The 25,359-nt window shown below is 30.2% G+C and overlaps 5 protein-coding genes across 7 annotated transcripts; 3 read left to right on the forward strand and 2 right to left on the reverse strand.

Moving 5' to 3' along the window:
* Positions 1–1,811: 1,811 nt before the first annotated feature.
* On the forward strand, positions 1,812–9,792 carry LOC145745530 (sodium-dependent phosphate transporter 1-A-like). The gene is made up of 17 exons (XM_082563630.1): positions 1,812–2,083; positions 2,181–2,331; positions 2,651–2,791; positions 2,974–3,059; positions 3,420–3,516; positions 4,063–4,182; positions 4,287–4,532; positions 4,944–5,011; positions 5,583–5,693; positions 6,693–6,884; positions 7,144–7,266; positions 7,372–7,497; positions 7,620–7,685; positions 7,926–8,023; positions 8,126–8,311; positions 8,383–8,467; positions 8,550–9,792. The coding sequence occupies exons 1-17, from the start codon at positions 1,862–1,864 to the stop codon at positions 8,712–8,714; spliced, it is 2,283 nt and encodes a 760-aa protein (XP_082419756.1). The 5' UTR covers positions 1,812–1,861; the 3' UTR covers positions 8,715–9,792.
* On the reverse strand, positions 9,705–12,782 carry LOC145745531 (cytosol aminopeptidase-like). Of its 2 annotated transcripts, none has more exons than XM_082563632.1 (10): positions 12,621–12,782; positions 12,236–12,524; positions 12,009–12,170; positions 11,653–11,828; positions 11,264–11,367; positions 10,965–11,149; positions 10,785–10,873; positions 10,346–10,448; positions 10,205–10,284; positions 9,705–10,109 (listed from the first exon to the last, which is right to left on the reverse strand). In XM_082563632.1, exons 1-10 carry the CDS (start codon positions 12,702–12,704, stop codon positions 9,810–9,812), a joined length of 1,572 nt encoding a protein of 523 aa, XP_082419758.1. In that variant the 5' UTR covers positions 12,705–12,782; the 3' UTR covers positions 9,705–9,809. The 2 variants fall into 2 exon arrangements, with proteins under 2 accessions (XP_082419758.1, XP_082419757.1); XM_082563631.1 differs by having other exon boundaries at positions 9,710–10,109; positions 11,264–11,393; positions 11,688–11,828.
* Positions 12,783–12,961: 179 nt separating this feature from the next.
* LOC145745186 (ADP-dependent glucokinase-like) lies at positions 12,962–16,406 on the forward strand. Of its 2 annotated transcripts, none has more exons than XM_082563192.1 (7): positions 12,962–13,215; positions 13,592–13,829; positions 14,294–14,490; positions 14,605–14,738; positions 14,965–15,119; positions 15,192–15,300; positions 15,435–16,406. In XM_082563192.1, exons 1-7 carry the CDS (start codon positions 13,022–13,024, stop codon positions 15,878–15,880), a joined length of 1,473 nt encoding a protein of 490 aa, XP_082419318.1. In that variant the 5' UTR covers positions 12,962–13,021; the 3' UTR covers positions 15,881–16,406. The 2 variants fall into 2 exon arrangements, with proteins under 2 accessions (XP_082419318.1, XP_082419319.1); XM_082563193.1 differs by having other exon boundaries at positions 13,102–13,210.
* Positions 16,407–18,944: 2,538 nt separating this feature from the next.
* On the forward strand, positions 18,945–23,977 carry LOC145744762 (somatostatin receptor type 2-like). The gene is made up of 10 exons (XM_082562701.1): positions 18,945–19,837; positions 20,276–20,432; positions 20,525–20,677; positions 21,047–21,270; positions 21,572–21,674; positions 21,778–21,813; positions 21,884–22,056; positions 22,474–22,666; positions 22,849–22,992; positions 23,552–23,977. The coding sequence occupies exons 1-10, from the start codon at positions 19,801–19,803 to the stop codon at positions 23,679–23,681; spliced, it is 1,350 nt and encodes a 449-aa protein (XP_082418827.1). The 5' UTR covers positions 18,945–19,800; the 3' UTR covers positions 23,682–23,977.
* LOC145744764 (uncharacterized) lies at positions 23,303–25,333 on the reverse strand. Its single transcript, XM_082562707.1, has 4 exons — positions 25,171–25,333; positions 24,845–24,976; positions 24,557–24,661; positions 23,303–24,165 (listed from the first exon to the last, which is right to left on the reverse strand). Exons 1-4 carry the CDS (start codon positions 25,226–25,228, stop codon positions 24,068–24,070), a joined length of 393 nt encoding a protein of 130 aa, XP_082418833.1. The 5' UTR covers positions 25,229–25,333; the 3' UTR covers positions 23,303–24,067.
* Positions 25,334–25,359: the final 26 nt, after the last annotated feature.

The following is a 25,359-nucleotide window of genomic DNA, read 5'->3' on the forward strand; positions in this document are numbered from 1 at the left end:
CATTTGCCGGTAGTGTCATGTTTCAATAAAGAGATGTAAAGAGAAAAGTGTTTCTTTTAAACAAGTCGAGTGCTTTTGTTATTCACTTAAGTGGGTTTACCAAATGTCGGTCCGTAGTAAATGTAAAAAAGGCAACCACGTGGTTTCTATTGTAATACACCTTAAACCATGCGTGTTAGACAAAATGTCACTCGAAAGAAACAAAAAATTTTGTAAGTAAAATAGGCGTTTTCGTGGGTGTGTCGTCATGGCCTGACCACGTGTTTTAGAAACCACAAAGCGTGATTGTTAAAGTATATAGAATGCTTTCTTGTCATATAGATAATAACTGCAGTTGCGTTAGTTAGTTATATCTGTTACCGTTCTGTTACCATGAGTGAGGATAAGTAATAAAAATATAACCTAATTATTAGTGCGTAGCGAAAAACGCAGGGCTCAAAAGTTAAAATCAATAAAACTATTGCGAAATTTTAATTAATTAAATAGTAATGTATATAATTCATTAATAACGTGTGTGTTAATATTAATACAAAAAAATGATAAATTATTATAAATAAACTTTTACTAGTAGCAAAGTTTTGATAAGCTGCTATCAAGCTTTCGCTATTCTGCTATAGCTGTTCTTTTATTTAATTGAAAAGTTTAATACTAGGGATGGGCTGAAATTCAAATTACTCGGATTCGACGAGCCCGAGTATTTTGTCGCGATACTCGGCCGAGTCCGAGTACTCGGTTATGACGTCATTTAACGTATATAACTGTTCATGAGAATCTTTCCCGCATAATTTTAAACTGCAAAATTTGCCAAAAAACACCTATTTATGGATTATAAATGTGTTTAACGTTGGCAAAACTACTAACCGCTAATAGCAATATCATTTTAAGTCTAAACGAAAATGTAAAAGTCTCAAATTTATTATGCGTAAAATTTTACTATGTAAAAAGTGTATTTGTTGCGCAATCGTTGCTTAAATAACGTGATAAATCGAGAGAAGATTATAATTTATTAGAAAAAGGCAAACCTCGTGTTTTTTTATGTTTAGTAAATCGTATACGATCTTAAAGGACAAATTATTACTCGGCGTCCGAGTACTAAAAAATGCTCGACGAGCACGAGTACTAAAATATTCTTATTACTCGGGCCGAGTACTCGGACTCGGATTTGATTGGCCCATCCCTATTTAATACATTTGCCGGTAGTGTCATGTTTCAATAAAGAAGAGTTGTAAAGAGAAAAGTGTTTCTTTTAAACAAGTCGAGTGCTTTTGTTATTCACTCAAGTGGGTTTACCAAATTTCAGTCCGTAGTAAGTGTAAAAAAGGCAACCACGTGGTTTCTATTGTAATACACCTTAAACCATGCGTGTTAGACAATCGCTCGAAAGAAACCAAAATTTTGTGAGTAAAATAGGCGTTTTTGTGGGTGTGTCGTCATGGCCTGACCACGTGTTTTAGAAACCACAAAGCGTGGCAGTCGCGTTTTAGTTAGTTATATCCGTTACCGTTCTAAAGTCTAAAGTTGTTTGCTGATGCAGTATCTAAATTTGCGTTCTTTTTATATTGGGTTGAGGTTGATATTTAATGTTCATAACGTGTATATAAATACAATCAGGTTTAACTTTTTAGTGTTAGTTAGACATACTATTTTAATTAGACTTTGTTTTATTTTGTTTAACTTTATTTGCCAGAATCTATATCTAGACAATACTGAGATTTTTTTTACTTATGTTAATATTATGTTAAGTTAACTATTAAAAAAATTTAAAACTAAAGAAAAAAACACTAATTTTATTTTTGCATAGGTTTGGTAAATAAGTTTATGAATATTTGAGACGAAACTTTTAACAAAAACTGCCATCAAAATGTCCACGGCTTCAGCAATATTGGACAATGCCATGTCAGCTGTTACATCAATGGTCACAACTGTTGTTCCGTTCAATCTTGAAGAATGGCAAGCCAGTGTTTTGTGGATGCTAGTGGTTGGGTTTATAATTGCATTTATCCTTGCTTTTGCAGTTGGCGCAAATGATGTGGCAAATTCCTTTGGCACCACTGTTGGCGCAGGGACCCTTACTCTTAAACAAGTAAGAATTTTATTGTCGAATAAGTTTTTAATTTAAATTATTCAAAATTTATTACTTTATTATATGGCAATATTATATTATATTAAAAAAATTGTAGGCTTGTATTCTTGCTTCGATATTTGAAACCCTCGGAGCAATCCTATTGGGTGCCAAAGTGGGTGCGACCATTCGGAAAGGAATTATTGATGTCAATATTTACGATGGACAAGAAACTTTGTTGATGGCTGGAGAAATTAGTGCCATGTTTGGTAAACAACTTTCATTCTACCTATATTTTATATGACTATATATGTCATTTTAAAGGCTATCAAAGAAAAAAAATGCTTACTGTGGTGTGCTGGTAAATTATTATGAGCATATGTTGGTTGAGAGTTGCAAACATTATATGACAATTAAAACGCAGACCATAGAGCTAGCAATCAACTAATTAACTATTACATAAATCATTTTTTTTTAATTTGCAAGATAAGCATTTTGTTTGTGTCTTTTTAATGTCCTTTAAATGCCCAAAACCTAACAATGAAAACTTATTAGTTTATGTGACTAATTCTTATTTTAACATTCTAGCATCTTGTTTATGGCAACTGATTGCCACTTTCCTTAAACTCCCAGTTTCTGGAACCCACTCCATAGTTGGGGCTACAGTTGGGTTCTCCCTTGTTGCTAGAGGATCAATGGGGGTTAACTGGACCAAGATGGGGCTAATTGGTGGGTCAGATAATAACTTTTTAACCCATTATTTAAAAAAATATTAATATAAAATATAACTTTACTTGTGTTGTGTGTAAAAAAATTTAATAAATGTTATTCATAGCCTAAAAAAAATTCTGTTGCTTAATTACATTTATAAATATTAGTCATTTGTTTACTGTTTAAAATTTGTTTTTTAGTCGGGTCCTGGTTTTTGTCTCCTGTATTAGCGGGTGGTTTTGCAGCTGCATTTTATTATGTTCTAAGGGTTTTTATTTTCCAAAAGGTAAAGTGTTATCACCTTGTTTTTACTTTGTTGTGGTTTGCTATCATCTAACATCAAAAAATGGTGTAATTTACAACATATTGTATAGGACCAATTAAATTGTAGTAAATCCCTTTGAAATAGATCAAAAAATATTTTTATGGTAACAATAAAAGTTGCAAGCGATCATTGTTTAGCGTTTTTAACCATAAAAATCTTTTTTTAGCTAAGTTTACATGTTTACCAAGATTGAAATGAGTTTGTTAATGTATAACTTAACGCAACAACATATATAAAAATTTAAGAGAAACACCTATTTATAATTTTTGTTAATTTTTTAACTTTACAAGTATGTTTTGCAAACTTAAATTTTTTTTCTAGGATGATCCAGTTAAGCCAGGTTTAATTGCAATGCCTATAATGTACGGTTGCACAATCGCCATCAACTGTTTCTCAGTGCTTTTCACTGGTTCTAAATGTAAGTTTTGATGTATTTATATACACTGTAATTTTATAACTGTATAAGAATTTATAAATAGGCCTATACATCAAAACAGTCAAGTATTAAATAACGATAAGGTTTGTAGCTAGTTAAATGCCCATATCGTTGCAAGATTAAACCTTTTCTTTATTTATAACAGAAAAATGTTCTAAAATTTAATATTTTGTTCCATGCAATTTTTAGGCAACAAAAAGTTTTATTTTGTTTTAACAGAATTTTTACTTTAAGGTTCTTTAATGGATTCATTATCTTTACGGTCCTGAAAAAAATGTTCCATTACTTTTACTGTTTCTTGAAATTTATCCCTTCATATTGACTGTATATTAATAATATGTTATCATTATTTTAAAAACTTGTTAATTATTATATATTGTTTTTGGTACTGCTACATTTCTCATCTCTTAACTTTTCTGACCTTAAAATATTATGGAAACTGCAAAAGACACATAATCATAACTTTTTTTAAGCCTTGCATAATTTTGTGTTAACTAAAATATTTTTAATTGTGCATGTTATTTTCAGTGTTGGGATTTGACAAACTAGAATGGTGGGCTGATATCTTAATATCATTGGGTCTTGGAATTATTATCGCTGTTCTGGTTCAATTTGTTGTCGTTACTAAAATGAGGAAAGCAATTGAAGGTATAGAATTTCATTAATATTAAGATGCAAGTTTTTGTTTGTGACCCAATTTTTAGTAACAAAAATATTTTGTATATATATTGAAAATTTTTGTTTTTTTTTAGCTGAAAAATGCAGGGTTTCCAATCAATTATTATTCAGCGAGAAACCGGCTGGACCTTCAACTTTGACGTCTAAGGTTGCTAAGTTACCGACCCTGCTAGAAACGATCTCTGAAAAAGAAGAGAAAGGTTTAAACAACAGCCAAAATGCAATGACAACTCCGATGGATGGCTCTGGTGACGGTGTTAAAGCAAATGGAAAAAGTTGTGAAAATGTAGAATTTGTTGACAACCCTCCTTCTTATAATGGTAAGATTATTTATTTGGTGGAATTATTTGCAGCTATAAAAAAGTAGCTTTTTTATAAAATAGTTTTAAACCACATTTGTTCTTTGAAATTGTAGGTATTGGTATAAAAATAGCTTTTAAATTTAACAAAGTGTTAAACCATAAACAATAAAACATAAGTGCTGTTGTACTATTTATTGTATCAAAGCCTAAGGCCAACTTATTATTCAAGTTTTACTTGATTTCTGTAAATGATTTTCACATTTTTAAAGTAAAATTTAAATGTCATTTTTTATGAATATTAACTTACAAAAACTAACAACATTACGACATTAAACATGTATCTATCTACTAATCTAAAAAAAAAACATTTCAGATAGTCACAAATTGCTTGTTAAAACACCAAAAATAAATTAAAAATTTGTATTTTAGATTCATGCAATGATATGACAAGAATAAGAGCGCCATCAGATAATATAACTTCACCTAAAACTATTGAGGTAAATTGTCATTACAATTTTATATTTTCTTAATACAAATTCTATGTAACTTGCATGATAACATCATACTAAATCACATGTCTTAAAGCACTTATAATAAGTATAACAGTCTGCTTTTTTATCATAATAGATAACAAAAGAATTTAATACCTCTACATACTTATGTTTTATGTAACATATCTTAAATTGCATTTTTTTAATGTATTTTAAATCTAAGGCTTTCTGATAGGTTTAAATAACTTGGTGGTAAATAGTTAAGATAAATCTAAAAAAATTACTTGATGTTAATTACCGTCAGCGTGATGTAGTGGAAAGAACACTTGCTACACCACCTTGAGGTCGTGGGTTCAATCCTCGCTGCTCTAATGCTGTAGCGCCCCTGAGTAGGGCGCTATAAACGGTATGAACTCTTGCTAAGCCAGCACTTAATCAGCAGCTTTATTACCGGGCAATTAGAATCTTTATTATATCCCAAACTGCCACAGTCAACTCGAAACTGGGTCAGAAAACTGAAGATATATATACAAGAAAAGGGTTAAAATTATTATTTAAATAATTTTCCAATATGTAGGAAGCTAAACAACTTCGTCAAGAACGTTCAAAGAGATCAAAATCAGTCGGACATGGGACATCGAGTGTCAGAATTCCACCAGTGTTGCAACTGGAGTCCAAAGTTTTGGAGGTAAAGTTGTTATTGTTTCAAGTGTTAAGAAAATGTTGTGAAATACGCTAAGTTGCATAAAGTATTGTTAGAATATTTTTTGTTATTGTTGCCAAAGTTCATTAAGTTGAAGTTATTTGTTATTGTGTTGTAACTTTGAGATAGGATTAGAACACTTGATTTTACTACATAATAACCAATTGGCAGATTAATTGTCATGCAAATATGGCCAATGATATTTCAAACTGTTTAAGGCTTCTGGGTTTGGTTACCCTGCCATAACACACTTGAAATATTTATGGTAATATTAATATTTGTGGCATGTTTTAAATCATTAAATTGATTTTGTCATATTTTTCCGTCGCATTGATTTAATATTTATTATATATCTTATTATTCACTGTCATTAATACGCAAAAAACCAAAATAAAAAATAAATTTAAAAAAAGGCTACTTAAGACCAAATCAGGGTAAAATGTTACTCTATAAGCAGTAAATTGACCTTTTTATTCTACATAAGGATAAAAATATACAAATAAATTAACATTAAAATGTGAACTCTTTAGTGATTTAAATTGTTTTATATTAATATCAATTAAATAGAATTGTTGTTTAATTTTTACATTGAGATATCCTGTTTAAAGTAGGGCACAACACTGACGTTTTCCTGGTAAAACAGGTCATGTAAAATCGGCATATGTTCCCTTGCTACTGTATGTTTTTGTTATGTATATAAATATATATATATTGTGAAATAGGTATCAACATTTAAGCATTCATTAAGTTATTATGTACAAACATCTATTTCTAACTTGTTTTTAATTTTTCTATTTTAATTCAATTATGAGGGTAACAAAATTAAAAAAAAATATTTTTGTATCTATAAAAGGGACATATTATTTTTTAACACATAAAGGGTCTTTTTTGACATTAAATATACAATTATGCTTTGTATTTATTTAAAAAAAAAATATTTCCCTTAAAATTTAGATATTTTATTAAAAATTTAAATATTTTCAGGCCCATCTTCCCGTTCCTACCTTTCAAGAGGTAAAAGATGAAATAAGAAGAAATTTTTCCGAACCTGCGATGATCAATTTAACCGAGAATTCAGAATCTGATATTTATGAGGTGTTTATCAACAGACAGAGCAAACTGATTACTATTCAGAAGAAAAAGTCGGACCACAACGAATTATTTTCATCATTGGATGTAAGATATTTCATTTGTTTTTGATAACTATAAAAATGTGCATTTATATTGTAAATTTCTAATACTATAAAATAAATCAACTTTAATCAATAAAAAAACATGAAAAGAAATCTTTATTACGTGAACACACCTCCCTAAATTGAAAATTGATTTAAATATTTAACATTAAAAAGAAAGTAAAAATATAAATCGTAAAACCCCACTTAACATATTATCTAACATTGCCACCTAGCATTTAATACAAATGTTCTTGCCACAGGGTGTCAGTAAAGATCAAAAAGAAAACAGTCAGCAGGAGTTGGACCACATTTTATCCTCAATTCCAAAGGATATGGCATTAGAGGATCCCTTTGATGAGAACGAGAGCGAAGATGAAGGATTGGTGAGGATAAACTAATTTAATTTATCTTCAATTTGAGAAATTTTTAAGTTTTAACAGAAAGTTAATGAAAAAAAAAGTTAATTATTAATTTTTTTGTTTTTTTAGTCCATGAAACCCATGTTACCCCCTGTTACCTCTCAGGACCCAGTTTTACCCAACATCTACAGTGGCGCTATAGAAGAGGGGTTCAGAAGGTTGTCCACTTCGCAACAGAATGTTATTGCTATCAAGGTTAGAAAAACAACAAAAATGGTTGAAAAAAATGTTTAAATTACGTTTTTTAGAAGTTTGCATTTTGTGCTAGTCTTGTTGTATTTAAGTAAACCTAAAAAGATATTTGACATTTTTTATAGATTGGTGAATCGAATGAAATGATTGGAAAACAAGAGGAAGAATTAACGAAAGATGAAATTATGGAGGTAAACAACCTTTTTAGATGATTTATTTGATCTACATATAATGAAGCTAAGTGGACAATTTATAAGTCTTTTAAACAATACCTTTGTTGTGCATGGAAAAATTATTACTGGCAATGTTGCGAATTGCGATTTTTTTTTACAAAATTCAAATGCAGCCTGTAGAAACCCCTATCAACTAGTATAACATAAGGTCATCAAATATTTTGTACAAAAAATTAAATATTTTATTGTTTTTTTAAGGCAAAGGAAGGTAGAATGGAAGTTCGTAAGATTTTTAGTTTTCTTCAAATATTGACGGCTTGTTTTGGAGCTTTTGCTCATGGTGGTAATGATGTCAGGTTAGTTTATTTCAATAGAGTTAAGGACCTTTTATGTAAAAATATTCTAAGTTTGTCTTTTTTTTACAACTTTTACCTAAAAATGTATATTTTTTATTTTAGCAATGCAATTGGTCCTCTTATAGCTTTATACATTATCTACATGGAGGGTACAGTAGCTCAAAAGTCGGGAACCCCCCTACTTATCTTACTATACGGGGGTGTTGGAATTTGTGTGGGGTTATGGGTTTGGGGAAGAAGGGTCATTAAAACTATGGGAAAGGACCTCACCAATTTGACCCCATCAAGGTTTGAATTTTAATTTAAAAATAAATAAAATTATTCCTTTTTTTTATTTTTTTGTAATTTTTATTTAACAGAGGATTTGCTATTGAGCTAATGAGTGCTATAACAGTATTAGCTGCCTCCAATGTTGGGATACCTGTTTCTACTACCCATTGCAAGGTATTATGTTTAAAAAATGTTTAAAAATATACTTGTTTAGAAAAAATTACCTTTAAAAAAAATTTTAACACTTTTTGGCCAGGTTGGAGCTGTAGTTGCTGTCGGCTGGGTTCGAGCCCGAGAAGCAGTGGACTGGAAAATATTCCGCAACATTGTGTTAGCTTGGTTTGTTACTGTGCCAATTAGTGGAGGTTTAAGTGCAATTATATTTGCAATCATTCGAGCAGCTGCTGGATTGGATTCTTAACTTTTCAGGGTTTTGGTGAATTTGGAATTTTGTTTTGTATTTTAGGTTTTTAAATTTTTAAGTGGTTTTTAAGCAATGTCAAGAAAATATTTGGCTTAAGTTCATGATATGTGCTTTTTATTTTTATTCTTTAAAAAATTTAGGATTGTTTTTTTTTTTGGTAAGCCTTGCATTGGTCTTTTTTACATTTTATGGCAATTTGGTATGCATTGGGCTAGTAACCCAAAAAATATGTCAAAAAGTAAGTATAGTTACCTTAAAATAATGGTCTGGGTTAACTTAGGTTTTTAATTTTATTGTTATGTCCTTTTATCACCCTCATTTTTTATTTAAACTTCAATTCTTTCAAAAAAATGATCTTCCATTCAACTGAGTTAGTTTTTAGTACACATAAAACTACTTTACGACATTTCTGTTTATATTTTATTATTTTGTTGGGTACCTTTATGAACTATAATATGTATATATAATTACAGTATTGGGATATGTATGTTAATTTCACTGCCACTACACAATCGAGTTCCATTTAGAATTAGTTAGGGTGGATTTATTTTACATTACACCATGCCATTTTTAATATTGCTATTTTTATTATATTATCAAAATCATTTGTGCTACTTTAAATTAACTGATCATGAGTTGCATAAACTAATTTAATACTGGTAAATAATTATTTTTATGTTGCAATGTTTAAATTCAAATTACCTATGTTCTGTTCAACTGTCATTAACTTGTTTTAAATTCTGCATAAACAGCACACAAACTGAATATATATTGCCCGTCAACTAAGCTTAAACTGTGTTTAATTTTTTTGTTATTGTAGAATGATGTTCCACTTTGGCATCTTTTATTTTTGTCAACATTTTTTTTTCACTTTCTCATGCCTCAATAATGCAAAAAAATAATCGGAATAAATGATTAGTTATTTCATTATCATTTTTGTGTGTTTAAATTTCTCTTTTTTTATGTTAAAATGTACTATCAATCCATTTCATACCTATAAAAAAACTTAATTTTTTTTATGTTTTATTTAAATACTTTCGGCAAGATTTTTTTTTCACAAACCTTTAAACAATAAACAAAAACTACTGGTAATTAATATTCATAATTTTTAATAAACTCGATGAAGGTTCGTGTTGGCCTGCCCGCCATTCCGGCACACATATAGGGCACATCCTTTGCTGTGTTTTTCATTACACCAGCAATGTCGAAATGAGCCCATCTCGTGTCGTCTTTGACGAAATGTCTCAGAAAAGCAGCAGCAGTACAGGCTTGCCCAGCACCTGATGCTGTACCGACGTTGTTAATGTCGGCCAACTGGGATGGTTTTACCTGATCGCTGTAGAAGTTCAATAATGGCATTCTCCATAACCTATCCCCAGTTTCAATTCCCCCCTTTATGTTAAATGAAATGTTTTATTGTATTAATATTAAAAGAAAATCGTTTTGGAAAATTTTTTATTGCAACCATTTATTTTTAAAGTACTTGCCTTGTGCAGAGTTTCCCAAAGTTGATCATTATTACAGAAGACTCCAGTGACAGCACAACCCAAAGCCACTACTATTCCCCCTGTTAAATAAAGTGTTGAATAGTTGCCCTCGATTAAAGGGATTATAAAAAAATTTCTAACCTGTTAAAGTAGCAGCATTAACAATAGCAGAAGGGTTAAAGTCTTGGGCATAAAGTAAGGCATCAGCCAGTAATAATCTACCTTCCGCATCAGTGTTATCCACCTTTATGTTAAATGCAATGCTTAATTGTTTGTATTAAGTCACCTGTACTGAAAATCAGGCAAGACTAAAAGATTACTGAAAATCAATAGAGGGTTAATAAGTTCTTCTATTTATTGTTAACCTGACCCGGTCTTCAATTGACTTTGGCAGTTTTTTCAATATTATTTAGCATATTGCCCGATAATTAATTATCATTGCTTATAGTGCCTTACCAAAAGGTACTAATACATTTAAGCAATGGGGTCAAACCAATAACCTTCTTTTGTATAGCCAAGTTTTCATGACTACTCTATCACATTCTCAGAACTTAACTGGAAATATTAAAGTTTTAATTACTTGAATGGTTTGACCATTTCGGGCTGTGATCACATCTCCAGGTTTCGTAGCTTTGCCATTCACCATGTTCTCACATAGCGGGATTAACCCTGATATTAGAATAAATACCTCAATTATCTATCTAATAAATTTAAAAAATATAAGACTTTCCTACTGGCCAACAATATTTAAAATTTTTACCAATCACATTTGCTGACATGTTGGCCGTGGCTGCGGCCAATATTGCAGAAGTCACAGTTGCTGCTCCTCCCATATCAGCCCTCATCTCGTCCATTGCTTTTGGGGGTTTTAAACTCACCCCACCACTGTCAAAAGTAACCCCCTTACCCACAAAAATGAGAGGGGCAGTACCTTCTTTGTCAGGGCTGCAAACCAGTTAAATTAAAAATTAAAAAAAAAACTTGATAAAATTTTGAATATTCTTATTACTTTTTTTGAATATTTTATTATAAAGTTATTGAAGAGTAAAAGAACAAAACCTTTTGTAATGAATTTCGATGAACTTTGGCGGTTCTTCTGAGCCTTGAGTTACACTTAGAAAAGCTCCCATTTTTTCATTTTCAATCCATGATTGATCTCGAATCTTGATTGTTAGTTGACCAGCACAACCTGTGCAAAAATAAAAAAGAACAACAGATGTATTTTTCCATTTTTAATCCTCAGAAAACTACTCTTTTTCTGTTACATGCTTTTAACTAGGTTTTGTTACTATTTTTCCAGTGCTCTTAAACCCTATTACCACTATTACTGTTAATACACATGTTGATAGTCTTACTGGTATAATGAAATATGTTAAAAGCATGTAAAAAGTAACAGTGTCGATAGTTGTAATAGTCGTAATAAATACTTTTATCTTTATATATGAAACTAATATGAGTATATATTTTAAACAAAGTGTTTTACCAGAGTCATTAAACTTTTTAGAAGTATGTTCGGCAAACTTGGTTGGTGTCATCATGTTAGCTGGACTCTCCATTAAAAATCGAGCAAAATTTTGGCATTCAGCATAAATCTTTCCATTTTCCCAGTCTTTATTTATTGAGTCTTAAAAGAAAATTAAATGATTTAGCTAAATAACAACAAAGCATTAAGTGTTTTTGAGGAATTTAAACTTTAATTTTAAATTAGGTTTATTATTTTATTAAAGGTGAAATTTTTTTAAATTTCTGCAATCTTAAATTTAAAAAAATTTTACATTCTCGTTAGTAAATTAAATTTTCTAACCATCGTTTTGAAATGGTTTGATTATTTTCGGAAATTTTTCTTTATCGGAGTCTTTGTAAGCCCAAGTGGATAGAAAAGCTCCTTCTGCTGCGGCATGACCATGATTTGGAACGTCAACAAAAACTTCCGACATTTCAATTCCTTTTATACTTTGTATACCAGCTGCAAAAAATTAAATTCAAGTTGTATTAATTAAAAGAATATATATATATATACATTTTTTTTACCCCCAACTGCTTTTCTAGTATTTTCCATTTCTTCATTTACCCTTTCCAATGAATTAACCCCGGCCCCACTTGGACCCATACCCATGATTGTCACAGATGAAAACTCCTCATTTACCCCATAAAATGTCCGGGTTTGACCCGTTTTTAACTGGGGTAAGTCATCCAAAAGTGTCGATATTTTTTTGTCCCACTTGTTGTCAAAAGAAGAAAATAATTGGGACCCTTGTAGTGGAATTTTTTCTTTATCATCAGTTTTTTGTGGGGTGTTTATTCCCAATAACAAAGCTTTCTAAAATATATATAAAAGTCATGGTCAAAAATGTGAATTTATAATATTTTTATGATTTTTTTTTATGAATATCGAGTACAGATTATTTCTATCTACCTTTCCATTATTGAGTGCGTAATTTGTGGAAAATTGTCTTGATTTTAGTTGAATTAAACGTTTAACAGCTAAAGTTTTTAACATTTTTACGTTGCTGCAAGTTTAAAAATATCTAAACCACGTGTTTATTGTTTACATTTTTAGCAAATCTTACGTATGACTTTTGCTTGGCATCTATCAAAGCGTTTACATTTTAAAATTAAATTTTTTTGTAAAAAATTAAATTTTATTTGTTAAATGACAATACAAAAACTAGGGTCCTTGCTGATGACACGGCAAGCGACATATTTAGGTTATAAACTTAGTTTATAAATCGTCACCAAATTTAATTTCACGTTTAATATAAAAACAAATAATATTGTTCAATTGCAGTAAAATAGGTCGAAAACTTTCCATTAACAATGGTTGGACCAAAATGCATGACTTTAATGTCATTTATCGTAGTTATTAGTGCTGCAGTTGTTACTTTTTTCGAAATAGATTTACACGAATATTTTTTGGGAGATAAAAAAGTTGAAGTTATTATCGGCGAAAGTTGGGATTCTCAAATAAAGCTTCCAAACGATCAATGGAGGTTTAAAAGAATTGCAGTTGGGTATAGTATGATTTACCTTTATTTGTGTACTTTATATACCTTGGTATCTAACAGTATAAAGCCAGTGTTTAGTTGACCTTTAGCAATGAGGTTATGTGTTGAATTCTCACTGCTTTCATGCTGTAGCACCCTTGACTGAACGATATGAACTTCTGCTGAGACAACATCTAATTGGCAGCATAATTATCTAGAAATTGTATTTTTTAACAATGCAAACTACCAAAGGCAACTCTAGACTGGGTCGGGGTTACTGATGTTACTTTATGTTAAGGTCATGAAGTTAAGCCTTCCACGTCGAGGATAAATAAATATAAAAACAAAAAAATATCATTACACTAAATATATTATCAGTACATTTACAAAAAACTATCTTTAGAGTAAATGGAAATGTTGACCTAATTGTGAAAGGGTCACAACTTATAAAATCCATCGACCCAGCTTCAAACACGTCACTCGATGAGGCAGTGAACCATGACGTGATTGACAGCACTCGAGACTTACAACAAGTATTCACTTATCATCACCACAAGGGGGCGGGAGGTGAACGGTCTATGAGCTCTTTGGAAGAATTTAATGAGGTTTTGAAAAAGGCAAAGGAATTGGATGATATTGAGGTAAAATGACAAAGCCATATTTGATAATATAAAATCTTCTTTTTTATAGGCTGTTGCACACATTGCACCTTTCACATTGCACACACTGCACATAGCCAATTTAGAGGAACCTTTATAAAATCATGCATAAATATTAAATACCTACTCAGTGCAATTTTTTTAATCTTTAAATTAGTTTGGTTACATTACTATATTGTATTAATTAAATTTATTAAAGTTGTATTTTTATTATCATTAAATTTATTATTTGTATAAAACTTAAATTAATTGAAAACTGTAATACAAGTATAAAAAGTTTTAGATAATAAACTATAAATACCTGATTGCTAACTTAATGATATGTTTAACTTAGTCATTTCCTGTGCAGGTTATTAATTCCTATACAGTTTTAATTTATTGTAAAAATTACTTATTATTTACAGTTATATTTTATAAGTTTATACTAAACTTAATATTTTTTTTAGTATTTTATCGGTGGAAATGCTGCTTTAATGGCAGAAAAATTCAGCTCACTTATCGGGAATAAAGGAAAAGTTTTACTTGGCGTTCCAGTAGGTACAGTGTTACAACCTCTGCTCAACCCTAATTTAATAATAACCGAGACATTGTTAAGTAAAGATGATGAATATCATATTATTATGGAGTATGGAAAAGAGGAAAGGTAAGTATTGTCATCCGATCTTATTTTAGCCTACCAAGTACTGCAAAATTGGGTCACCCTTAAAAGTTACAATGATACAGTTAACTGCTTAATGTTTTACTTTTGTTCTCTTAGTTGGGGAGGTAAATTATCACCTATTGCCTCGCGTTTTATTTTTTCTCATGATGTTAGAAATTCAAAGATGGCAGCTTTGGAGTCTTTTATTTTTGGATTAAAAGATTTTCGGCCGGATTTGCTCGTACTTTCAGGTATGCAATGAAGGAGTGCTAATCATAGGTTGTTTGTCGTTTATATGGAAGAATAAACGGTTTTTATATATAGCCTATTTCAGTTTTTTTTAATAACTTGATTAATTGTTGTTTTTCATTGTGTTGGCTTTTAATGTTATAATTTTTTGATAGCCCCATAAAAGTAATATTGTGTAAGTTAATATATTAAAATTCTTTGTATTTTAAAATATGATATTGTATTTAGGGTTCCATTTGCTAGAGAGTTTAGGTCGCTCGTTTTGGCTTCCAAGGATTGCAGAGATATCAACTTTACTAAAACAAATTCCAGCACATCTTCCCATTCATATAGAACTTGCTAGTATGGCTAATCAGGCCTGTATGGCCCAACTAGTCAAACAGGTTTAATTTTTTTAATAGGATATTAAATAACTGTTTTGTTTGAAAAAATTAATTTAGTTATTTTTTTTTTAGATTTTTCCTCTTGTCGACTCAATAGGTTTAAATGAGCAGGAGTTGTGGATGGTGTGTCAAATTGGAGGTGGTCCCCATTGTGCTACAACTTCGCCTCCCGGCCCACCAGGTTAAATTAATGTCATAATTTTAAGCAAAAATGTTATAGAAAATAAAAATTAATTTTAATGATTATTATTTTAGATACAAATATTTTCTTTTTTTAGTTTATATTTTTAATTTTTTTAAATTATTTAAATTTAGGAATTCCAATAGCGATTGACATAGTTGAATGGATGATTAAATCAATTTTACATTCTCGCTTGACTCGCATTCATTTTCATACTCTTCCCTACCATCTAGTGGTCACTAAGGAGACCTCTCGTTGGAGAAATCAGGCTTCCTCTGTTGCTGCAGGAACCAGGGTTGCATCCACTCAAGCGTGCGATGATGTCATTATTGACCCTGAAAAGGTCGAGTTAAGAGTCACTGGAAATATACATTTATCCTCAATTTTGCATAATGACGATGACAAATCGAGTGAAAATGTTCGAAAGTTTGACCCCTTGAACCCTGTGACGTCATGGGGTCGGGCAGGGTTAAAATTCCATTTAAGCCCAGTGTTAGTTTGTAGAAATCCAGTAAAAACAGTTGGGCTGGGTGATGCCATATCAGCTTCAGGTTTACTCTATTCAGGTTTTGTTCGGTAATGTTTTGTTAAAATTAATTAATTTTTTTTTAAATAGTAAATGGGCAAAAGCAATTTTGTACTCAGAATTTATGAAAAGCTTTTATATATTTTTAAATTTCCCTAAAGCTTAATAATAAATTTTGTTTAGTAAGTTAAAAACTTAAAAAATAATTTGAAAATCAAGTTAAAATATTTGGGTACTAAATTTTAATTTGTGCACCTTTTGTTATAAAATTTTTTAATAATGGTTTTTCAAATTTACACAAAATATTTGTCATGTTTTTACCTGCCTTAGTATAGTAGTTAAACCTCTGTAATTATGTACTTAAAATTAACACAATTATTATTTTTACTTTTTTTTTGGATGCTAAAGTTTTCTATTTGGGGTGTTTTTGTAAGCAAACGGGAGCTCTGCAATTTTTTTTATTCATTGCCCCTTTATTTGCACTTACTTTTCAAATCGCGTTTTACTTTGGTTTTCTGATATATTTTTAAAGAAATGATTAAATAAAAGCAGTTACTCTTGTTTTTTTACATTACAATAACCTGCAAATATAATTAAACATTTATATATATATATATTTCAAATAAGTTTTTGATGACCATTAATTTAACTTTAACAATGTTGTCTTCCATAATAAATTAGTGTAATCTATTTCATATTTAAGGTTACTATCTAGCAATATTTTTCTCATTAAGACCCGAAAGTATATTATATGTGTGTCTGTTTATTAAAAAGAAAATAACTTTTGTTAAAAAAATTGTGTTGACTGTTTTTTTTTAGTTCTTTGTACAGTCTTACGTACTGATAAGTTATAAAAAGGGGAACAATTACACTCTATAAAAAGGTTAGGACCTATGATTGGTTAATTAAGTAGCGTAAGTAACTTGGTTGCTTAACGGTATGGGAAAACAACCAAATGTTCCGATATAACAACTATCAGCACGCAACTTTATTTGTCTTTAGCATTTGAGGTGATTAAATATTGCTCTCCTTGTATTTACATTAAATCTTAATTTACAAGAATTGCCGCAGCTTTATAATACATTGCAATTAATTATTTTATTACTAAGAATTAATAATCAAGAATAATTAATTTAGGTTGTTTGTTTTAAAAAAATTGATTGCAGAAAGTAGATATCAAGCAAAACATATAAGGCAAAAATTAATTTTTAATATTTTGATTTTCAGAGGATAAACCAAAAATTGATATTATTTTTTGCCTAAACGATCAGCAAACCATGTCGGTGCGCAAGCTGTCTTCCAAACGTTCCCTGTGGCGTAATACCTGTAATGACGTCATTATTAAACATAGTTGTCTGTAATTAGTAATTAATATTTAATTAGACATTTTTGTCAACGTCAATAAGATATTTAAAGAATAAAATTAACGTGGTAAGATAAACCTAATAGCAAGAACATTACACAAATAGTATTACTACTGAATAATAGTATCACTAACAAATTGACATAAAATCCAACAACTAAAAACGTAAACTGAATTTAAATGTTGTTTTGCATATTTTTTTTTTCATTTTTCCAATATTTTGTTCAGTAAGTCACGTATATTATTCCAAAGAAAACCCTAATCAAGTAGTTCGATCTTAGTACTTTGTTTTTTTTTGTGGTGGTATTACTCGCTTAAGCTTAAAACGCGCCGAAATATTTTTAACTAAGTGAGTGAATGAATGTCATTTTGTGCACTTAGTTATGTTGACGTTAAAATGTAAGACATCATCCCAAAAAAGGTTTAACACAAATATTTTCATTGTCAAACCCAGTAGGAGTAATTTACTTACCTAAAAATCAGGAATTTCCCACTAGAAAACTACATGTTTTTTAGTTTAACTTAAATAGATAGATTACAAAAACGTGTTTCTAAATTAACATGACTTACACACAAACGACCTTAGGATAACCACAGCAATCAGTTGATGAAGTACAAGGTAAGCCAATGTCGGTACAAAATATATCCTGGTTGTCTTTGTTAGAAGGGAGAATTTCGAAGCTTTCGACGGAAGAAATGTCGGTTAGTTTTCGCAGAATTGCGTCTTTGTCATACAAGGTCCTGTAAATGTTTGTTTTTAAATAAAGTTTAACTTTAGAGATTTTACGTTTTTGAGTTAACAATTCGAAGTTTTTTTTTATTCATGTAAATATTACCTTTTATTGTTTTCATTCAGCATATATTTGGATGGAAGACACTAAAAAAAATTAAAATAAAAAATACGAAATGTTTATTTACAAAATGGCTTTAAAAATAACTTACTTTTGCTGTACTAAACATTACAAAACATAAACACAAAACAACGTTTAAAGTGGCCATTTTAACTTGTAAAACCTTATTACACTACGCACAATAATGTGACATAAACTGATATTGTCACTTACTTATATTCTCGTTTAACATAAGAGAATTGTTTAATTAACATCCTTATTAGTTCTCTAAGTTTTATTTATTAAAGATAAGCTTTTGTCCGTTCAAACATTACTACGTGAGAATTTAACTTTATAGGAATTTTTAGGTTTTTAGATGATTAATTTTTGGTTTATTATTGATAGATAAGAAAATAACAAACAAATAAATAAAGTCTTCACTATTTTGAAAAATTTTAAAGTTTGTGTTGTTATCTATTTTAATGACGTATATTATCCTTCAATGACGTAGTTATTGATTCCACGTGACCGCGTGAACTCAGACCAACGGATTTAGCTATGACGTCAGAAAATTTTTGAATTTAAATACCTAGTGACGTCATGTCGGTTTTGAATAACTTATAAAAAAAAAATTTTCAAAGTTTGAAGAATTTGAAATGTGAATACCTGATTGAATAAGGTTTCTTGTAACCCTTTACTTAAAAAGTCACCTTTTTAAAAGATTAAGTAGTGTGGTGTGGTAGGAAAAGGGTTTTTGTATCGGAGGAAGTTGTATATTTATATACAAACGAGAACTAAATTAAATAAACCCAGAATTATAAATAAGTTGCCATAGTAAGGTTGCATCATACGTTACCGGATTTTGGGTATTCGAAATTAATTTTTAACGCCTAACTTTTGATAAATATAATAATTATATTTTAAAGTTTGTTTTTTTTTAATCTAAATAGCTTTTAAGATTGTGGTTGATCATAATATAAATTCTTTAATTTGCACAAACTTAACCTGTCAAACGTAATTAGTTTAAGGCTAGTTAGAAGACGAAAATTTTATTTAAAAAAAAAGAATTTTTGCAGCTGGAATTTCGTTTTTGAAAGCACAGTCGCTTAAACAAGAATTATATTAAACAGTTCTTTAGAAGAGTAGATTGGAAAACGTAAAAAGGAGAAATAAAGTTCATTTAACAAATGCCAATCTTGTTTAAAGTGTAACCAAGCGTTTTTTAATTTGTCATTTCACATGTCGGTTATGTGGTCACAATCTGATTCAAATTACATAATATTAATCGTTTATTTAATTATGACAATTCAATTTGTCCTTATTCAATTGCAAATAGTAGATTGCAAGTCAATGGGGCATTGGTATACCAATTGGGTTATTATTGTTATTGTTCATAATCAATTAAGCTTGATCTGTAAGGTTATCAACAGTTTGAATCATTCGAAAATACAAACAAATGTACTTTGACTGTTTGTACTCAAAATTTCAAAATTGTAAACAAAAAAATTGTTTTATTTAAAAAAACTCCCGCTGGTTATCAGACTGTGAGGCTTACAACCCTTTACTTTCTGTAAAAACAACAGTTTAAGAAAATTTTAATAATAAGTAAGGCGATTTTAAACGTTTGTAGCTAGCAAAGAGTGGTTAAAAAGTTTAGTTTTTTTTCATAACAAAAGTTGTGGTTAATTTAGGCCCAATTTTTTTACTATTATGGAATAACAAAAAGCACTTATTAGATAAGAAAACTAGATTAAAATTAAAATACAAAGAAAAAAGAAAAAATGTCCGGCGAAGAAGACCTTTGGCTGAGTTATTCAGGTAAGCACTTTAAAGTAACTACCGTAAAGTATTTATAAGCTTTCAATAAGGATTTAAATTTGATTTTAACGTTGTTGACAATTTAATACAACGGTTTTGCTTTTTTTTCAGTTGAGCAAAAAATATTTTTAAGTGTTTTGTTTTTCTCTGGAAACTTTGCGCGAAAGTTTTGTATATTTATGTAAAACGTCTTTGTAAATTTGCAGCATAGTAAGATTAAAAATAAATATTGTTTTTGGTATAAATTCAGGTCTAGGTTATTTAATTAATTACGTTTTTAATATTTTTGTATGTTAATTTACTTTTATTAAAATGTTATTTTACAAATTCAGCAATTTGTATATTGTTTAAAATACGCTGGCGCAAAAGCATACAAAACATAAAAAAATAATATGACGTCACACTATGACGCAATAACGTGACGTCATTTGTGTTTAGAAAATTCTGGTAACTCGAGCATTGAAGAAGAAGAAGTAATAACTGTAATGATTTGCCCACCCGCCAATAATGCTTTGATTCCTGTTTTATTTTTCCTCATTGCCGTGGTCGGGTTGATAGGAAACGCGTTGGTCATTTACATAATAGTTATTTTAAAGTAAGTCCAAAATTTTTAAAATATTTTTTGTTATATCATTTATCCTAATTAATATTGAATTATGACGTGATAATAATATTCTTATGGCGTAGAGAGTATAAAAAAACAGTAACAAATGTATATGTTGTTCAACTTGCCGTTGCCGACTTTCTGTTCCTTTTTATTCTCCCGTTCCAAGCGCGAACTATTTTATTCGGACAATGGACTTATGGTGATACTTGGTGTAAGATTACAGAGGCTATCAGGTACGTTTTAAAAGTTAAATAACTCTTAGGAAAAGCAACTTACCAGCAACTAACGAAGGCACAATCACATTGCTGCAAAACTAATGGCGAAAAATCAACTTATAAATCGCTTAGTAAGGTGATGTGGTATACTGGTCGTGGCAGCAGACTACGGGCCAAAAGGTTTTTGGTTAGAGTCGCATCAATAATGCCACACTATTCACGCTTGAGCTCAGCGTTTACGGATAGCTTAAAATCACGACCTAACAGCATACATTTTTTAAATTAAAAAATAAAAAACCTATCACCTTAAGGTTATACGAATAAAGAAACAATTTTATAAACTATTTCAACCGTTATTCATTTAATCGTTAAGTTAATTATTCGTAGAATGCTTAACTACTACTCGTCAATCCTATTCCTAACCTTCATGTCAGTCGACCGATACCTGGCAATTAACCACGCTATGAACACCAGGGTTACTAAGTTTCGGTCGAAGAAAGCAGTAAACATTATAAGTTTACTCATCTGGTTGTTTTCCTTGTGTGCTGTGTTGTACATCTTCGTGCAAGCAAAAGTTGAAGATTGTTTATGCGTGGTTCAGTTTGGAGACTGTAAGTTTTTTCTTTTAATTTTCTATTTTTGGTATATGGATTTATAACTGCAAAGGCATAAATAAATTAAGAAACAGAAATTGGTCCGCTCCACGGTCGGTATTCTAATTCCCGTAACGTGGTCGCAATTCGCAACAAATATTTACCAGTGTTATTTTGCCGCGCACCACAAAAGTTTATTTTTTTTTATAGACCCATATATATTGTCCACTAAGCTCTTTTATGTAAAGTTTATCAAAAAAATAATTGCAATTTTTTTTTAAACTTTAACAAAATGAACGCTTAGAAAATTTTTTTTTAGTGGAGACAGAATATACAGACGGGAGTGGAAACTTTACAGATTACCATATCAACTACGAAGAGTATGAAGAAGTTTTTGCTGGTAATGGATCGGCTGTGAACATGTAAGTTAAAGTTATGCTTACCCAGTGAATATCCTTCATAACACTTGGCAATGAAATGAAATGTACATTATTTAATAAAAAAATTACTTTATTTTTTGGTTAGGTCATCGTCGATATCAGAAAATGAAGTATCAGAAGAGTAAGTGTGACCTCATAATATATATTTTCAAATAATATTTGTTTTTAATTAAATTTTGTTAACATTTTAGGGAAGCTCTGGAACTATTCAACAACATACCAGGCTGGTGCAGTTACAAGGAACATCACGGGCTTAATCTCTGGTTCGTTTTAAACTTTATCCTCGCTTTCGTTGCGCCCCTGGTGGTCATCTGTGCTTGCTATGCTCAGATTCTTTGCAAGATATCTCAACCAATGGCAGTTGGTAAATTTGTTAATTTTGTTTTTAAAGTATTTAAAATTAGCTAAGGTATGTTCGACCTGCCATATGTTCGGTTAAGCCGGTCTTTTTACTAAGATCGCTTTATGTATATCTTTATTTTTATTGTGAGAAGGCCAACTTCACAGCTTAGGTTAGCATTTGTTTTTTAACTCAGTTTCACGTTGACTTAAGCAGTTTAAAAATAAATAGGCATGTTGCCTGATAACTAACCTGCGTATTTGATTTGCGCTCGACAAGAGTTCGTACCGATTATAGCGCCTTGCTCAAGGGCGCTACAACATAAAAACAGTAAAAATTGAACAAGTGGCCTTATGTTGTGAAGCAAAGCGTTTTTAACCACTAAATCATAATGCCTTTTTAACATAGCACAAAACTAATAAACACAACTATATTCTGCAGGATCAAAATCCAACAAATCCAACAAAACAAGAAAGCGGGTCACGTGGATGGTTACGGCCTTAGTTTCGGTATTTGTCGTCTGTTGGTTGCCCTATCATTCGTTCAACCTTTCTCGCGTGAACGACAGTCAGTTAACACGAAAGGTTTGTTTGGCTTTGCAGAACTTCACATTGGTATTTGCATACTTGAGCAGGTGGGTTAAAATTTTGTTGTTTCATTTTTGCCATTTAAATATTTTTTAAATATCTTATCTTACTAGCACAATTTGTTGAAATATGGAGTTATTGCATATTTTAGTTGTTCAGCATATTACCTACACTGGCATACTTAGACTTGTTTATTTTTTATTTATTTGAGTGTTCTTCACATTTTTAGCGCGCTGAACCCATTTCTGTACACTTTCCTTGGCACCAACTTTCGCAAACGCTGGAAGAGCGCTCTAGGTAGGACCAGGTCCTTCCGACCCAGTATTGTGAGCCGGAGCGGGGCCGAATATCAGCAAGGCCGAAAATCGCGAAGGTATGCTTTCTACTACATACATAAAAAACGAAGAAAAGAGTGCAATCACTAATTGAAGTTTACGCCTTTTTGTTTTAATATTATAAATATAATATTAAAACTTATTTGTAATGCGTTTTAATATTAGACTTATAATATTAAAGCTGTTTTACCTACGGTACGCACATTGCTATTTTGCCACACTGGTACTACGTTTTATTCCTCAACTATTCGCGCATTTGATTGAATTGCATTTGAACGTTTTGTAAAATAAAGTCTTACAAAAATAAAAATGAATGGTTTAAAATAAAATGCCTAAACGCTAAAGATTTAGGTTATACGTTAATAATATATAGAGTTAAAGCGCGTTGTTGAAATTTCAAAAAATAAATAAAATTTTAGCGAAACTAGAAAAAAAAAGTAAAAACAGAAAAAGGTGGAATTAATTTAAATTTGAAATATACATAAACATTTTTGTTATTTTTAAATACATATATCTTTAAACCATTTATAAATAAATGTTTTACTGTAGACTAAACTTTTTAAATTATTCATTTAAATCTTGAATTAATAATCGTAGACGAAAATCTTCTGGCGTGTCGCTAACCGGCAATGGAAAGTCGCCCGACGATTTCAGCCAATCAAATTACACCAAACACACCGTTGTCCCTAACAACAACATCACGAAGGTCGAAGACCACCGTCTCTAAGTATGACGTCATCAAAATAGTAACGTGATTAGTGTTGTAAGGCTCGCTTTTCGTAAAAGAGTGTAAACTGTATTTTAAGCTTATTTCAAACGTTTTGTTTTATTTTTTGTATTATAAGCAGCAAATTAACTAAATTGTTTGTATTTCTTCTAGTAACAACGTTTTTTTTTTGCGTACAATTGTACCCAGGTGTCAATGTTGCCTTTAAATTTGTGCTTACGGTTTTTATTACGATTTTATGGACATTTTGGCAAGAAATATATACCAGTTATATAATAATACAGCCATTATATTAATGCTTGTACAAACAAAAGCAACAACTGATAAAGTAGAACGTTTTACAACAGCAGTCAAAATTGCTTTGTTTTTCGGTACAAAAGGTTAAACTATTGCAGAAAGTAGCTGAGCAATAACGATACAAAAGTAAGAAATACAGTTGGGTGGTTTAGTATAGCATTCCCTTGGGCACCACCATTACACAAATCTAAATATAAAAACAATGTGATATCATATTGGTATGACTTTATTCTTTTATTATTACAATAAAACAGATGCTACAAGTTAAAGAGTTAAAAACTTTTTTAATTAAAACTGCAAAATATAAGATGCAGAATATAATCCACTACTTGAATTAAATATATATTATTATAACGCTGTAATATTTTGTCCTACATATAAATACCTAGCCTTTATTTAAAGTGCTAACTTTTATACGACCGAAAATCCACTTTCCAATTGGACATTTGTCAAAAAGCCGATTTACTTACAACAAAACAATTTCTTTACTTAACCAACAACGAGACGTTTTTCATTTGGCCAAATAGTGATCGGTAATATAGGCAAATACCTTAGTTAAATATGTGAACTAAACTTACCCACACTACAGTATGTAGTGCAAACTTTTCCCCCATTTGCATCTTTACAACCCGATTTCGTTCCTGTAGTTGTTTTATAGCAATTTCGGATAACCTGTAAAGTTTCTGCATAAAACAAAAAATGGTTTAAATCTACAAAAATGAAAAATAGTCGTACAAGATAAACCATGTACGCTATTCAATAATTGAACTATTTTGCAAAACCTATTTAAAATGGTAAACCATAATTATTTAATAAATTTATATAGATAAATACACGTTAAAACATATAGTTAAGCAGTGACATACTGCTTTCTTTTGTGGTTGTAATGGTGGCACAAACATCCCCAAGATCGCACCCTGTCCTTGTAGTGTTAACGTCGACAATGACGCAGTTTGAATCTCTCATACTCATACAATCATAACAAGAAATTGCGTTACCTAAATAACACAGTCTTATAAATTACATACGGAAATGTTTTAAAATAGTTTGTTATTGATTTTAAACGCATGTGAGATTGTGCACTAAAGTATAAGATTGGGATTTCAAAAAAAATCCTAGTAAAACTTGTACAAAATATACTGTTAAAAATCAACTTGACTCAATGCGGTAGGCAGACGTCCGATTTACTTACATTTTGGGATGAAAACAATCACCAGGATGCAAGCTAAAATTCGGTAAACACCTCTCATAGTTATTAGAAAAATTAATTTTAATTTGCCTAAATATGTTAACCTAATGTTACAATTTTTTTTAAATTTTAAATTTTAGATATGTAACCTTAAAACAACTTTTTTTAGAGTAAACTTCTCTTTATGTTAAA

Source organism: Corella eumyota, chromosome 3 (genome assembly GCF_963082875.1).
Source record: "Corella eumyota chromosome 3, kaCorEumy4.1, whole genome shotgun sequence".
In the NCBI taxonomy this organism is placed as follows: Eukaryota; Metazoa; Chordata; class Ascidiacea; order Phlebobranchia; family Corellidae; genus Corella; species Corella eumyota.

What these genes read in the sequence shown, in the direction of transcription:
- LOC145745530 (XM_082563630.1), top strand. Translation starts at nt 1,862, where the DNA reads ATGTCCACGGCTTCAGCAATATTGGACAATGCCATGTCAGCTGTTACA. An exon ending in GACCAAGATGGGGCTAATTG is followed by an intron (nt 2,792 to 2,973) that starts GTGGGTCAGATA and finishes TTTGTTTTTTAG; the next exon opens with TCGGGTCCTGGTTTTTGTCT. An exon ending in ACCAATTTGACCCCATCAAG is followed by an intron (nt 8,312 to 8,382) that starts GTTTGAATTTTA and finishes TTTATTTAACAG; the next exon opens with AGGATTTGCTATTGAGCTAA.
- LOC145745531 (XM_082563632.1), bottom strand. Translation starts at nt 12,704, where the DNA reads ATGTTAAAAACTTTAGCTGTTAAACGTTTAATTCAACTAAAATCAAGA. An exon ending in TAAAATATATACTCATATTA is followed by an intron (nt 11,368 to 11,652) that starts GTTTCATATATA and finishes CTAACAATCAAG; the next exon opens with ATTCGAGATCAATCATGGAT. An exon ending in TTTGGGAAACTCTGCACAAG is followed by an intron (nt 10,110 to 10,204) that starts GCAAGTACTTTA and finishes TTTAACATAAAG; the next exon opens with GGGGGAATTGAAACTGGGGA.
- LOC145745186 (XM_082563192.1), top strand. Translation starts at nt 13,022, where the DNA reads ATGGTTGGACCAAAATGCATGACTTTAATGTCATTTATCGTAGTTATT. An exon ending in TGGCCCAACTAGTCAAACAG is followed by an intron (nt 15,120 to 15,191) that starts GTTTAATTTTTT and finishes TTTTTTTTTTAG; the next exon opens with ATTTTTCCTCTTGTCGACTC. An exon ending in TTCGCCTCCCGGCCCACCAG is followed by an intron (nt 15,301 to 15,434) that starts GTTAAATTAATG and finishes ATTTAAATTTAG; the next exon opens with GAATTCCAATAGCGATTGAC.
- LOC145744762 (XM_082562701.1), top strand. Translation starts at nt 19,801, where the DNA reads ATGTCCGGCGAAGAAGACCTTTGGCTGAGTTATTCAG. An exon ending in CCTTTGGCTGAGTTATTCAG is followed by an intron (nt 19,838 to 20,275) that starts GTAAGCACTTTA and finishes ATTTGTGTTTAG; the next exon opens with AAAATTCTGGTAACTCGAGC. An exon ending in AATGGATCGGCTGTGAACAT is followed by an intron (nt 21,675 to 21,777) that starts GTAAGTTAAAGT and finishes TTTTTTGGTTAG; the next exon opens with GTCATCGTCGATATCAGAAA.
- LOC145744764 (XM_082562707.1), bottom strand. Translation starts at nt 25,228, where the DNA reads ATGAGAGGTGTTTACCGAATTTTAGCTTGCATCCTGGTGATTGTTTTC. An exon ending in TACAACCACAAAAGAAAGCA is followed by an intron (nt 24,662 to 24,844) that starts GTATGTCACTGC and finishes TGTTTTATGCAG; the next exon opens with AAACTTTACAGGTTATCCGA. An exon ending in CACTACATACTGTAGTGTGG is followed by an intron (nt 24,166 to 24,556) that starts GTAAGTTTAGTT and finishes TTTTATATTTAG; the next exon opens with ATTTGTGTAATGGTGGTGCC.